General features: G+C 44.7%; 1 protein-coding gene across 5 annotated transcripts in view; it reads left to right on the forward strand.

The window, feature by feature from the left end:
• Positions 1 to 64: 64 nt before the first annotated feature.
• Positions 65 to 14,560, forward strand: part of LOC308068803 (charged multivesicular body protein 3) — a 40,236-nt gene continuing 25,740 nt past the window's right edge. The window contains exons 1-5 of one of the 5 annotated variants that reach the window (XM_080400045.1): positions 65 to 209; positions 3,789 to 3,891; positions 4,624 to 4,824; positions 5,122 to 5,744; positions 7,868 to 8,007. In XM_080400045.1, the coding sequence (XP_080256171.1) occupies positions 4,763 to 4,824; positions 5,122 to 5,744; positions 7,868 to 8,007 (825 nt within the window). In that variant the 5' untranslated portion in view covers positions 65 to 209; positions 3,789 to 3,891; positions 4,624 to 4,762. Of the gene's footprint in view, positions 210 to 267; positions 737 to 1,335; positions 1,457 to 3,788; positions 4,825 to 5,113; positions 5,745 to 7,867; positions 8,008 to 14,392; positions 14,494 to 14,560 lie in introns of those variants that run through there. The other 4 variants (XM_080400044.1, XM_080400049.1, XM_080400046.1 and 1 more) reach the window with 4 other exon arrangements.

A 14,560-nucleotide genomic window follows, 5' to 3' on the forward strand; every position in this document is an offset into this window, starting at 1 on the left:
AACAGGCAGTGTGGCGGGCAGCCCTCGCCTGCCGCCGGAACCAGGCCGGGGGGGCCAGGTGGGGGTCAGGTTACTTCTACCGGGTGCCCTCGGGGGTCCCGGGCGGCGCAGGGCTGTAGACTTTTCGATTAGACGGCCCTTGGGGCAGGCGGTGGGGAGATCAGCCTGGGGCAAGGGGATCCTTGAGGAGTTATGACTCAGGCAGGCAGGTAGGCAGCTAAGAACGGGGGCCTGAGGGAGGCCGCTGTTGCCGCGGCGACGCAGAGGCGGGTGGGGGTGCCTGGGGAGGGGGCGGTGGTGGCGGCGGCGGCGGCGACCGGGTGGTCCTGGGGCCGGCAGCTCCCCGGCCCCGCAGGAGGCTTCGCGGGGCTGGGGCGGCTCCTCTCGCTCTCGGGGCGGGCGGCGCCACGCCTTGTGCTGGCGCCTAGCGGCGCGCAGCGTCTGGGACGCCGCAGGCTGAGGCCTGCGCTAGGGCCGCTGGGGGGGAGTGTAGTGGCAGCGCTGAGGTAAAGCCCCGGGCGGCGGGCAGGCGCGGCGGGGTGTCAGCGCAGTACTGTGGCACCGGGGGCAGAAGGGGCTTCGCTTCCGTGCAGGCTGTGGGGGACGCATCTGGCAGCAGCCCCAAACACTTCACAAGTACATACCGGAGAGCAGCTTTAAACAGAGTGAGGGCTGCGCTAAGAAGCCTGCCGTACCGGACACAGAGTGTTCAGCCTGTCATTACACTGTTAACTTGGTCAGTAAACTTCCTCTGGAGTTTTGGGTTGATTTACAGACTGAAGTTACACAAGTCATTTACAAGATTGGCAAGCATCTTGTAAAAATACACTCAAAAGAAATGTCTTGGCTCGCATACCATCCAGTTAATGTAATACAACTTTGGATTTGGAAGCTGTGTCAGAAGCCAGATACAACTATGTGATTTCTGTGCCACTGCACAATCAAAGCCCCTAATAAACTGGGACAAAGTTTACTGCAAAAAGCAGCATTTGGTCTAAGTCTGGGGTAGTGTCTATACTGCTAGAACAGGACAAGAAAACCAAGCAATCTGTATTCTCACAGAATACATTACTTCTGTAGGTGCTTACAAGTCATTGTCATTCTGTCAGATTTAAGCCCAGTCTGCTCCTTGTTTGTGTTCTTCCTCTTTATGTATTCATAGATGATGCTTAGACATGCACAGATCTTGTTTCTTAGGTCATGAGCACAGTGGTTTAAGTTCTTTACCACTATGGGCTACTTGGTCATCTCAGCACATTCAAGAAAAAGTCTGCTAATTTTTATTTTATTATTTTATTTTGTCATTAAACAGAGCCTATCTTCTCCAGGGGCAACAGATAGTTTTTCACTGTTACAAAAAAAAAAAAAAAAAAAAAAAAAAAGAAGAAGAAAATACCAACTGCCCAGGGAAAAAGTGTCTTTATACTCAAGCTTTCATTAAATGTATTGTGCTCCTGTAAGTTGGTTTGGCCTTGATTGATGTACATTTCTGTGCTGTTGACTACTGCATGTTTGTAGGCAAGGAAGATGGCCACAAGGGGGGAAGGGGTGACTGTTATAAAACTGTAGACTGCATAAAGCCCTGAGCAACCTGCTCTGATGTCGCAGCAAACCCTGTGCTGAGCAGGAAGTCAGACTTCATAACCTGCTGAGGTCCTGTCTGACCTGAATTGCTGTGAATCACTACCTGATCACATCAGGATTGCCTCACCCAAATAGCTGGTGCTTTTAGCTGAGGTGTAGATATTGGCCACTGTATTAAACAATAACACCTATGTATTAAATCTATTTCCATTGGGCCACTTGTAGATAGTAGGAAACAACTTCTCATTTAAAATTCCACTGCACACAACAAAATAGTGTCTGGGCTGCTGTTGTCACTCTTCGAGTCTCTTGTACAGGCTTGTTGGTTTAGTTAATATCAGAAAAAAACAAGTAGTCATGGTTTCCTATTACACAAAAAGGTGTTGAGATGCACCTATGTTGTTTAAGAAGTACATCAAGAGACTAGTTAATGAACTACTAACAGCTGTGTTTATAGAGTTGGCTGGCTCATGGGAAAACTGGGTTTCAGGTAGTTTAAGTATTTGTTTGCTGAAATTTATCTTGATACATGTCAGCATTAAAACGGTCCAAAAAAAAGGGTATGATAATATTTTAACATGGTAAGGGATTGAATTAATATTTTCAGTCCTCAGTTTTACTGACTTCAAAATGACAATACTTTCCTCAATGTTCCCCACAGAAGTCTGGAAAGTGGATTATTATTGGTATTCCCAAACTGTGCAGTCAGCAACTGCTCGTAGGAGAGGATGGGGGAGGAGGGGGAATCCTTGCCATTTATCAACGGGCAACAGAGACTTCAGATTTGGCTGTCTGACAGGAAAAGATGGCTGTCCCAGTTCTCTGGATTTGTTCTCATTCTCTTATAAATCACAGTAAAATATTTTTGCTGCCAAAATTTTTTAAAAGCAGTCCCCTGTTTCAGGTTTTTGTTTAAAGGTGGAATTTATATTCTTCATTCTTTTCACAGTTGTAATACTTGCTCTGTGAGCACAGGTCTGACGGATGACTGTTTAATGTTGTTAATTAGGTAGAGTTAACCCTGGGGTCTTTAAAAATGTCAGCGTGTGTCATCTCTGTCTTCAGCCCAAATTAATTTTAATTCACTGTTGAGATATTTAGATTTTCCAGATAATTAAAGCTCCCTGAAAAATTGTTTGCAGGTGACATGTCAAAGATGTTGTGAGTTGCAACTGGAAACCAAAAAATAATGGCTGTTATCTAGAAAATACACATTTTCTGCTAGGGTCAGCTTAGTAAATAAAGGATATAAAGGTAGGGAGGAAAGAGAGAGCCAGAGAGCCTGGGAAAGGAACTGAATCTGTTTAGGTTTACTCTGCCAGGCCTTTGGTCAACTCATCACCTGCAGTTCTTGGTCATACCCATCCCTGCTCTTCATTTGCAGCTCTGCCCCTGCCTCGTCTTGTTGCCTGGCTGCTTCTGTGTTGGTAGCTACTTTGCTTTTGGTTGTTCTGGAGGGGGTTGAGTAGTGGTTTCAAATACTATTTTTACTTTCTTGAAACGACTCCAGGGTTTTTGAGTTTTGGCAGATGATTAGCTTTATCTCTGCAGGGGACTCGTCATCATTTACCACTGGGCAATGTTAAGAATTGATTTAACTCAGCCCATGAGCATTAGGAAGTGACACATTGGTGACAGCCTTCCCAGCAGTTGGTATTGCAAATAGTTCAGCTGTGAGCATGGATTCGTAATTGTTGCTAGGTGCTTTCCTGCCGGAGGAAGTGAGGGCATCCCCGAATGACTTACAGGGGAGAAGCCCAGGGATGGGGTCGAGAGGGTTCTATGGTGCAGAAAACTCTGCAGAAAAAGAAACCAAGAAACTCCCCAAAAAATATGTTTTCTAACTGAAACTAAATATACATTGTTCCTCTTCAAACACCTAACTCCCATCTCTTCCTCCCACCCATCGCTTCACATACACTCGAGCGGCTCACTTGAAACAAAAGGTAGAGAAATCGGGCAACTTCTTGCACGTGACAAAAGAAATGGGGCTTCGTAAAGCTTTTTCAAAAGAACTGTGCTCCTGGGGTGTGTTTTCAGGGCTCGGGGAGAGCCTGCCTCTGGCCTCATGACAGGTGAAGTTGAGTGTGGGTGTTACTGAAAGTCCCTTGGCTCTGCCAGCTGCAATAACAAAGCCACTCTCTTGGTTTTTGCCAAGGGGAAAGGATTCATCTTACTGATGCTTTGCTGCTTTCTTATTATAGGGTGATGGGCGCCAGCTTGTTTGAAGGGGGAGTTTACCAAACTGCAGCGGCTTTGAAGGAGAGAGCAGCACTTCATCCCGGCCTCCCGTGAGCTGTGCCTCTGGTATGTTCTGGCCCAGCTGGACCTACTGCCCAAGGCTCACTGCAAACCCGACGGAACTGTGGAAATCCCTTTGTATTTAATCAAGCAGCATCAGCAGAGATAGGGTTTGCCATCAACCTCTAATCCTTTCCACATAAAAAGTCTGAAGAATAAAGTTTTATGTGACTCCCAGTGTAAGGCACAACATTTTCCAGCCCGTAAGGGCTTAGTCTGTGAGCAGCTACTTATGCAGTCCCTCTGCTCTTCCCCTTTCAAGAAACAAAATGAGCCCATGGCTGAAGAAAACAGTGCCGTGATTTTTGTTCTTAAAGAGGCCATGGTGGCTGCCTGACAAAACAGGCTGAACCTGTGATGTTTTGTTTTGGGTTTTTTTCCCCCCTTTTAAAATCATATCAGCATGCTGAGATCCCTGTAAATGTGTTTTGAAGGCTTTGAGGAGCATGGCCATTTGAATCTAGAAACAGGTCAATATTAATGTCTCTTTTTGAAATCCAATAGTACAAAATTATTTCAGCGTGTACACTCTGGGGGGTTGTCAGTGTTTTTAAAATTAAGCTGTGCTATTTTTGTGCTCATCTGTATGGCCGGCAATTTTCATGCAAATTATGGATTCTTAAAATAACTGAAGATACAAAAGAAATGTTGAGTTTCCTTTGGAGGAGAGCCTTCGTCTCAAAGAAGCATCTTGATTTTAGTGGTTTTTTTGTAGCAGACTAAATTATATCTTTGCAGCCTAACACTTCTTGTATAGCCTGGGATGATTATTTGCGTGATCCACTTAAATGAGGATTCACACCGCACTCCACATGCTTCCGATGCCAAGAACAGCCGCGATTTAAAGCATTGTCAGAAGTCGTGGTAGTGGTTGCCCATGACCATGACCATCAATGAGCTGCCTGCCAGAGCTCGGATATCAACTCCAAGCCGCAGAATGCGAGTTTCAATCCATGCCGATGGATTTCACTTTATTATTTGCTTTAGCACCAGCGAAGGGCTGGGAGCAGGGCTGGTGTGTGGGAATAAGTTGAGAGGGGCTCATACCTACACCCACCAGCCTGCAGCAGCCTGAATCCCAATAAACCATGTCCGTTAGGCTGGCTTAAAACTGGGCAAACACATCAACGTGATTCCGGCTGGGTAAATATTTTTCTTCTCGGGAAAAACGCCGGCGGGGCTCGCATCACCCCGGTAACTCGTACCCGAGGTACCGGTACGTTATTTTTTTTGCAGCGAGAGCGCAGCCGCTGGGTCCCAAGCGGATGCCGGGGGCAGGGACGTAACCACAGCCAAGCCCGCCGGCCCGAGCTCGGCCCGAGGTGCTGAATCACGGCGGGGGGCGGTGCCGGTCGGCGGGGCAGCACCGGGCGCCCCCTCCCGCCCCCCGCCCCGCCCGCTGCCGCCGTCCCCGGCTGCACACGTCACTTGTTATGTCTCCACCGGCGGCCGCGGCTCCGCCGGGGCGGGGACAGCGGCGGGAGGGAGGTGGCGGGGCCGGGGCCCCGCGGCACTGACAGCGCCCCCCCGCCCGCCTTCCCTTCCCTTCCCCTCCCCTCCCTCCCCGCCGCGGCCCGGCCCGGCCCTCCGGCGCGGCTCTGTGGCCCCGCGGCGGGCAGCCCCCGGCGGGAAGATGTGGGTGAAGCTGTGCTGCTTGCTGCTCTACTTCCTGGCGCTCTTCGTCCTGGCCCGGGTGTTCGAGGCCGTGGCGTGGTACGAGAGCGGCTTCTTCGCCACGCAGCTGGTGGACCCGGTGGCGCTGAGCTTCAGGAAGCTGCGGACCATCCTGGAGTGCCGGGGGCTGGGGCACTCGGGGCTGCCCGAGAAGAAGGATGTGCGGGAGCTGGTGGAGAAGTCAGGTACGCGGAGCGCCCCCCTCTCCCCCGTGACCTCACGCGTGGGGAAGGCGGCCGCCGGTCACCCCTCCGGGGCTCCTGCTGCCCTTGGGCTGGAGAGCGGGGCGCCGCTTCCCGCCTTGGCGGGGCCGGGCTGGGCAGCCACCGGCGTCCCCCGCCAAGGACCGGGACGCCGGGGCGGTTAAATGGAGGAAGGCGGCGGCGGAGCTCGGGGATGGCGACGTTAAAAAACCGCGGCGGCGGCGTGTTAAGCCCGAATGGGCTGCGCGGAGGGAAGGCCTCGCACCGGGAAGCGGCCCGGCCCGCGGAGTTCAGCCGGGTCGCGGCGGGCAAACGGGGTCAGGGGTGGCGGGTGGCGGCCGCGCAGCGCCGGTGCCGCCTGCCGTGGGAAGCGGGGCGGGGAGAGCCCCCTGCACGCAGTGGGCTACGGCTCACAGCCGTGGCGGCCGTGCCCCGTGTATTCCTCTCCCCGCCCGTTTCCTGGTGTTATTACGGGTATTGCCGCTAAGATAGACACTGAGGGGGGCAGTGGGTCGATAGCTGAGGAGCAGAAGGGATCGGGTACCGAGGAATGCGGTGGTTTTGTAGAAGAGGACCAGAAGTAGATCCTACGTACAAAAAAATGGCTTGGAAAAAGGCAGGGAGGCGTTTCAGAAGTAGGGAAGAGCAGGTGAAAGAGGTGGACTTTGCGGGGAGCGATGGGTAGCGAAGGATGGAGAGCGGTGCAGATGGAGGGGGTGGCAGAAGTGTCTTGGAAGTAAGGATGCTGGCCTGGAGCAGCCGGAGGGAGCTGGCCCCAAGGACTGGGAGATGGGGCTGATGTAATAGCTGTAGTGCCAGCCAAACAGGAAAATGTGAGTAGCTGCTTTTAAATCAATGCTCGAAGGGCTGCTGATCCAGGAGAGAGAAATCCCAGTGATCGGGATAGGCAACGAGGGGCTCGTTTGTCCAAGCAGAAAGAGGAAAGGATTTGGACGAATACAGTGAGCACCATAACCTTAAAAACGCTGTTTTTAATAATTGATATTAATGTCACGCATTTAAATCTCATTTGCTATTATTGTTCATTGTTTATTTATGTTGTTTATTTGCTTTGCTGCTCCAATGGTAAAAAGCATCAGGCGATTTCACTCCTTGGCTGTCAGGTACTTTCATGATGTCATGATGTTTGGGTTGCAAATGCTGCAGGGAAGTGTTTAACTCCAAACAGACTCTATTAACCGACTTCTTCAAATGCCATGGAAACACTTCTCATACCAACAGGCTTTGCAGCATTTTTCCGGTTTTGTTTTTTTTGTTGTTGGTTGGGTTTTTTTAAATTCTATGAATACTTTTGAAAACCCCTCAAGGGTTTCCGCTGTGACAGTTGTGGGGGTTTTTATTTTATACTTTAAAGGAAAGAGCCTTTTTGTACAAGATTTCATTTCTTCAAGCTTAATGCTTACTAGAATGCTAGTTGTCATTAACAGCGTTTGTAATGATTGTGCAACAGTACTTGGGAACAAAATGAAATTACAAACGAAACATTATCAGATGATTTTACTGTGAGCTCTTTACATTGCTAGGATTGGAGTTCAAGGGAACTTTTTCCTACTGTACAAACAGAAGCCAACAGCTAAATTATTCTACCTGAGATTTTTACAGGCAATGGGACTATCAACACGGGGGAGGTTTGGTGCAAAATTATCGACTGAAATTTTGGAATTCTGTTTGAATTATCAGTGTTAAGAAGTTGGCTGTTGCAAAATTACTATTCTGTGAAATGCAAGCAAAGATACGTTGATTAAAATTGCTCTTGGCCACTAAATATTATTATTTTCAGACAGTGAGGCTTAGAAGATGTTCATTTATTCTATTGTGCGCTTGCTTGCATGTGTCGTACATCTGTGTAGTCAGAAACATAGCGTTCATGTCTTCTGTGGTCTGACAGCTGAAGTCAAATTGTTCATAGTCATGTAACTGTAGACAGAATTATAATAACTTTAAAGTTTAGCTGCCTTTGTACCAAAAAGGTTCGTTGAGCAACCATGCAAAGTATATAGCTAGTTAAATTGTTATTGGAATTTATGAAGTGATCCTTTTCAAGTGCTATTTTAATTAAATTTCTCCAATTGTCTCTCTTTCAGGAGACCTCATGGAAGGAGAGCTTTATTCTGCTCTTAAGGAGGAAGAGGCCTCTGAATCGGTTTCCAGTACAAACTTTAGTGGTGAAATGCACTTCTATGAGCTTGTAGAAGACACAAAAGATGGGATCTGGCTGGTACAGGTATAGAAATTTGATAATTTATTTTTATGTATTTATCACATCCAAAATGTGTTTCAGAGGAGGAGTTTATGAGGTTAGCTAACTAGTAGTAAAAGTGTGTAACAGAGAGATGGTGACAAAGGTAAACTACATCAGGGAGATCACAAGGCATGAATTTGTTCGAAAAAAACAAGGAAGGCTGGAGGTGACAGAGTTCCTACACAGACAGGAAGAAAAAAGCCCTGTTGTTCTGTGGATTGCTTTTGAAAAACCAGGTGCTTCAGAACCAGAAAACAAACAAAGCAGCACACACTTAAGTACACAGACTATGCAAGTACTTGGCCCTGGTATTGTAAGAGCTTGTGTAATGTCTGAAGTAAGTGCATTAGGTATAGATGCTCCCAGCTGGCACAGGAGAGGTGCTTCTGGTGTTGCTCTTCCTTTTGTTTGCGTGACATGCTCAGTTCCAACCAGTTTAAATTTCTGTTTATCTAAGGGGCTTAGAGCACTTTTAAGATCTCTGTTGCCTCTTGACAAAGGCAAGATCTCAGTGCGCTGCTTCCCAGGCTAGCAGGCTGCTTCTACAGCATACTCCAGTAGCTTAAAGTTAGCCTTCCCCCAAACCGTGTGGGCCTGCCAATTTTAGAGCATGCTTCCCCAGGGCTGCATGAGAATAAGAAAACACTTAGGAAAAGAAAGACTTCTGCAGATAGGATTCAGAAACAATTTATCATCACTCTTGAGAACACAAGTAATCTAGACCAAAATGTAAAAATGCTTTTTTGCATTGACTTCTGTATTGGTAAGAAGGTTTTTTTAAGGCATAAGTTCCCTACTAACAGCTACATCAGGCAATCAGAATTCTTCTCCAGTTAATTGTTCAGTTGACAGCTCTCCTGCCTGGTTTGTCTGGTCTCCTCACTTCATGTTTTCTACTTAAATAGATGATCGAGATTTATTAGACCTACGCTGTCACCACATCAGGCCTCACTCTAAAATAGACAATGAGAGGAAAGATTACCTTCACAGTCAAAATGGCATTTGTGTTTTGGGAAAGATGTATTTGGAGTTTATTGAATCTTAAGTTTCAGGTTTAAATCATACAGAAGGGCATTCTTCAAGCAGAGAGAGTGTTGAAAGGAAGTTTACACATCTCCAAGCTAGTTGACAAATACCAGCATGAATATGCCATGAAAAACCCTCCTTCCTCCCCCTGCAGCTCAAAAGAGTAAAATATGGTAGTTCTCTGTTGTCTGTTGCTTGCAGAATTTTATTCATAATGTATTTTCACCTAGCTTTGTAAGAGCAGATCAGATAGGATGTGTTTGATATATCTAGTGTGATGAATGTTGTCATCATTCTGGGAGTATTTGCACAGCTATTCAGTTGGCCACAATAACTGTGGAGAAAAAATTCAGTGGAATTTACTGAATAATTTACTTGCTGAACATTATTTGTCCGTTTTTCCACAATAAAACCCACTAGACATGTCAAATTTATTTTTTTCATGCTTGCTTTTCAACTTTTCATCACTTTTGAGTTTTCATTTGCTCCTTTCCCCACCGTAAGTCCTGCCTGGGTAACTTCTGTGCTGGATTCTTTTGAGTCCTTTCAGAGGTCTTCCCATGTTTTTTTCTAGACCTCATTCCTGCAGAGCCGGGGTTTTTTTTAATCATAATTTCTCTGTTCTGATTCTTGATTACCCTCCCTTGCCCGTTCTCCTTCACCTGTTAGGCAACTGTGGAACCTGTACAGCTAATTCATCAGCTCGATGGTTAGGCAGGGGACGGTATGAGAGTAAGGATGCCTCATGGACGGGTTTGGTGACCACAGGCAGGGCTGGAGCATTCCCCTGCTCTGTTGTTGCTGGCTGCGTAGCAGGAAGGACCCTTTTCAGGTTCCTGACCCTGAATGTCTGTGTGTCTGTTCCATGGGGGCTGCAGGGAAGCAGTAGGGGGAGGGATACAGTTCTGGCTCAGCTAGCACAAGAAGCTGTTGGTTGAGTTGGTTTTGAACACTTTATGATGATGTATGGGAGCACAGGGACTCTGAAGATTATTTTTATTTTCCGGTGCCTGTAAATGAAATTTATGGAGTGGCATAAGCTGGTAATGTGATAGCCACCACTGTCAAAGGAAAAAGAGGATACAGTTATTATTTCTTTATATGTTTGACATAAATTCAGATGTGAATTTGTCATTTAGAGCCAGCAAGATCAATTCCTTGAAGAAAGCTAAAGTCCATACACAAGGAAACAATGTTTTGCGGCTTTGTTTCTTTATCTTCTGGAAATCCACATGCAAAGCATCTAGGTTCAGTGGTAATTTGTTTACCAGTGTAGGTGCCCGCTACTCCTGTGTGGAGCTTCTGTAGAGCCATAGACAGCAGCATGCTCTTTCTCCTATTAGCTGATGATCTCATCACCTTTCTTTTTCTGCCTTTCTTCTTGCTTGCCAGCTGCTGTTGTGCACTTCTTTGGCTGGCAAGGAGGATGAGTAGTAGTTTCTAGAGCTGCTTTGCATGTTGGTAAAGGAGTAACACGTAACGTTCTTGCTTTTCCAGACTCAGCTATGGCTCACGCTGTCTGGTCAGTCTCTAGACAGCTGTAGTAATTATGACTTTTAAAAAACACACAGTAAATGATCTACAAATGAAAATCCTCTTTGAATGAGGTTAAAATGTAAATTAATGCATATTTTTATTTTTAAAGTCACTATTGTAACATAGTGGTAGAGGTAAACGGAACTTTCTTCCTGGCGTTGAAGCAGGATGACAAGACTTTTGATCATGTCTGGTAGAGATGCAAAGGACATTATTATGGACATAAAATGTTGCAGTATATTCAGCATCTCAGCTTCTTGTTCAAGTGGTATAATCACAGAGCAAGGGGTGTGCCTACAGGATTTTGGTGGTGGTTCGTTTGTTCTTTCTTGCTTTTGCTTGCATGTAGGATGAGTAATTTTCATATTTGCCTTTTTAATTTTGCCAGGTGATCAGCTGTTCTGACTACAAGGAAATTAAATAGAAACACCCAGTTCTTTTAAAATGCATTATTCAGTATTTGTGTCTTTTCCAGTAGCCCATCAGGAGTCCCCAGAGGGGACTCTCTTTCCTGAAAGTCTTCATATCCAGTCAAGGGTGCAGAATACCATCAGCTAGAATGTAATAATTCTCATATTGCCTACATATCTGTGTTTAATTCATTACAGAAGCCCATTTATTCTCAGGCTCTGGCTTAACTGACAGCTCTGCTGAGCTGTTCAGACTGGTGCATAGATCACCCCACCTCCCTTGAGAAACTATTCGTAATTTTGAGGTGGTTAATTTTTGCATGCTATGATTGATGTAGTCTTCTGTCTTTGACTATTTTGACCTAATTTCTCATGGTTTCTTTCTCAGAAAAGAAAAGCAAAAAATTTCCAGAATTCTTTAATCCTTATGGATGGATTCTGAACCTGTTGTGAGTTCTTAGGAAAGAGCAACTATGCAGAAATTCAGTTTCATCAGCACAATGCTGAATAATAAACAGAGGGAGATGTCTCCAGAATTAATAAAAGTACAGACAGTCATGTAGAAACTTACTGGTGTTATCTAGAGTAAGTCAGCTTTTTTCCATACTTCTAATAAATAACTCACCAGTCCATTTATAATTAATTGTATTTCTAAATGCGAATTGTCCAAATGTTTTTACTTCTGTTTATCTTTACTTCTGTTTATCTATGAGAGGATAGTTTGCAAACACAGCTGTTGATTATAAAGGGTTCTATGAAAGCACGTAGGTAGCTTAATTAATAGACCAGGGGTTTTGAACCTTTGTATCATTGTGGATCCTTAAAAATCTTCCAGCGAGTGCATGGATTCTTTACAGTAATATTGGGCTTCCTTTGCTCATTTACCCTCTACAAGCACTGTGGAGGAGTTTGTAGATCTGCAGGAGCCTGGGTGTCTCAAACTGGAAACTGCTGAACCAGACTGATGATTCTCATATGCACACTGCCTTCCCAGTTCATTAAAGAAGTTAAAAATCAGTGTTGCCTTTGGCAAAACCACAGTTTGTTTCCCCATGTTGAATGTCTGTACTCCATGCAGAGACTGACTTTCTGAGGCTGGACAAGGATTGACCACTCCCGAGAGATCTACCTGTAGGTGTGTGTGTGCAGCAGGAAATGGTGTCTCTTACTTTAATAGGTTTTGTTCTTCCTGGTGGTTTGAAGCCTGTAACAGTGCCCTAGTGCACAGATTTTATGAGTACTTGGAGTTATTATCTTAGTGGCTAAGCTGTAAAACCAAGTTTTGACTATTCATGTGTACGCAAAATAGTGTGCTCTTGGTATGAGCAGGTGTGCCTGACACCTGGTCTCCTAGCTAGAACTGGTTAAAATAATGAGAGTTGAAATACCATGAAATGTTTGTTCTGCATTTGTCCATTTCTGACTAATTCTCATGCCTTGTGATATTTGAACATTTCTAGTTGTGAGTGAGCTTCAAAATTCACTGAAATGACATCTTGTTACCATGGCCTGTTTTGAAATCTCTACATACCTGTCTAAAAGAGATTGAACAAGGTCTAATTTAAATGCACAGAAAATAGGAGAATGTTCAAGTGAGGCTACTGTCATGTCGTGCTCAGGTACTACAGGGGTACCAAAAAAGGAGTCTGTCTCTGCATATTGCATTGCTGCAGCAAACTCTTTAATGTCAGTTAAATTCCTTGAGCCTCTTCAGTTTCTGTCACATCTTTTACTTGCATTTTAAGAGTGTATGCTTTGTAACAATTTAAAAAAGAAATCCTTAATGATAACTGAAAATTAAGGAGCAACTGCATCAATGACAGTTATGAAGCAGTTATTGCGATATTGATGTGTCTGCCCAAGACACTTTTGTTTTAGATTAGGCAAGAGAGGCAAAGTGACTTGCTGACATTGTCCTGTTTTTCCAAGTGTTTATATCTTTGTGTCTCCAGGCTGTTTGCTTTTAAAGTTGGTTTGCTTTTTTTAATGTTGTAACTATGACTATCTTAACATAGAGATAAAAATCATTCTATTAATTACATTCTTGATTGGCCTGTTTTGGGACAGTTCTGTCTAATTCAAAGTCAGGACAGCTCTTCCAATGCAAAAGCTACCTATTCAAATGCCCGTTGAAATCATCAGGATTTCAGTAGTTTCAGTATTACATGTCCCCAGAATTCTATTTTCATTTTGTTTTCTGTGGTATCTGAAAGCTACCTTCTTAGGTGTTCATGGAAACTAAACAAGAAAACTCAAAATGTGTAGAAATGAAGGATATTTCCAAGCCCCCATCTTTCCATTTTTACTTTGCACACCTTGGTGGCATAACCTACCTGCAGTATTTCGCAGCTGTCAGCTGAGGATCTCCTGTCCTTTTGGAATATGGTGTGGTCTTCCCAAATTCACAGATGGAGTACGAAGAAACTTGCGTCTGAGACTTCAGAGGAAGTTTGTGGATGGATGCTCAGTGAGGGCCTGGCCTTCTCTCCAGCATCTTCCACTAAACATGCTAGTAATTCATATGCAGAGATGGTAATTTAGACCCTGCAGTTAGAGCTAGTCCTCTGGCATGAGTTAGATGTAGATTAGGGAGCAGATGATGTGGGGTTGTTAAATGGCAGGGTTACTTTGATCCTATTGAATTATTTTAGCTGATTTAAGGTGATTAATGTATTAATTGAGTTATCTTCATTGTCTTATTTGTCACTCTGGCATAGGATATTTTACAGATTGTGAACACAGATAATAACAAGAAAAGCTTCAAGGGTTTGTGTTCTTCTGAATGTGGTGTTTGTTTCCCAGCTGTGCTGGCTGATCTCATAAAAGATACCTTCTATGAGCTTTCTCTTTATTTCTTTAAAATGAAATAGAGCATATGACTGAAAGGGACCTTCTTGATGAGCAAGCTCAGCTCTCAGCTAGGCTGTGGAATGTGTGTTTATAAAATACCTTGCTGTCTCTCTTAAATCGTAAATTGTGTGAGTGTAATACTCCTATTGACTGTTCTCAGTTGGAACCGTGTATCTGACTCCTGGCTTAAGCGTATTCATGGCTAATGTGTTCCCATTGCACTTAAATTGATGTCGCCCTTTAGTTTCACTGACTTCGGATGTTTACTCCACGACTCCCAATATATAAGGTCAATCATTCTGTTTGTTTTGTCGGGTATAATATATCCTGGGCTTTGCTTATTTCACAGCCATTTAATATTGATGGCTCATAGTTCCTTTTGGATCAACTAATAGACCCAAGCTTTTTCTCCCATTGCTGTTTCTAACTGATGAACTCCCTGTCTGTCCTGTTCATTATTGAATTCAATTTCATTTCTGACACACTGCATTACAAGATTTGTGCAAGCTCTTTCTTATGGCATTATAATCCTCTTTTGTACACAGACGTGCTTCCCAATTTTATGTCATCTACAAATGCCTTTGGGAGACTTCAAGTTTCTGCAGGAAGGGCTTTAATAGGAATATATGCTGAACTGAGCTCTAAGGTAAATCTATTAAGAAGTGTGCTAGACCTTTTTGGCATTTTCATGTTTTCTTGCCTTAGCCAATTTC

Source organism: Falco punctatus, assembly GCF_963210335.1.
Source record: "Falco punctatus genome assembly, chromosome: 1".
In the NCBI taxonomy this organism is placed as follows: Eukaryota; Metazoa; Chordata; class Aves; order Falconiformes; family Falconidae; genus Falco; species Falco punctatus.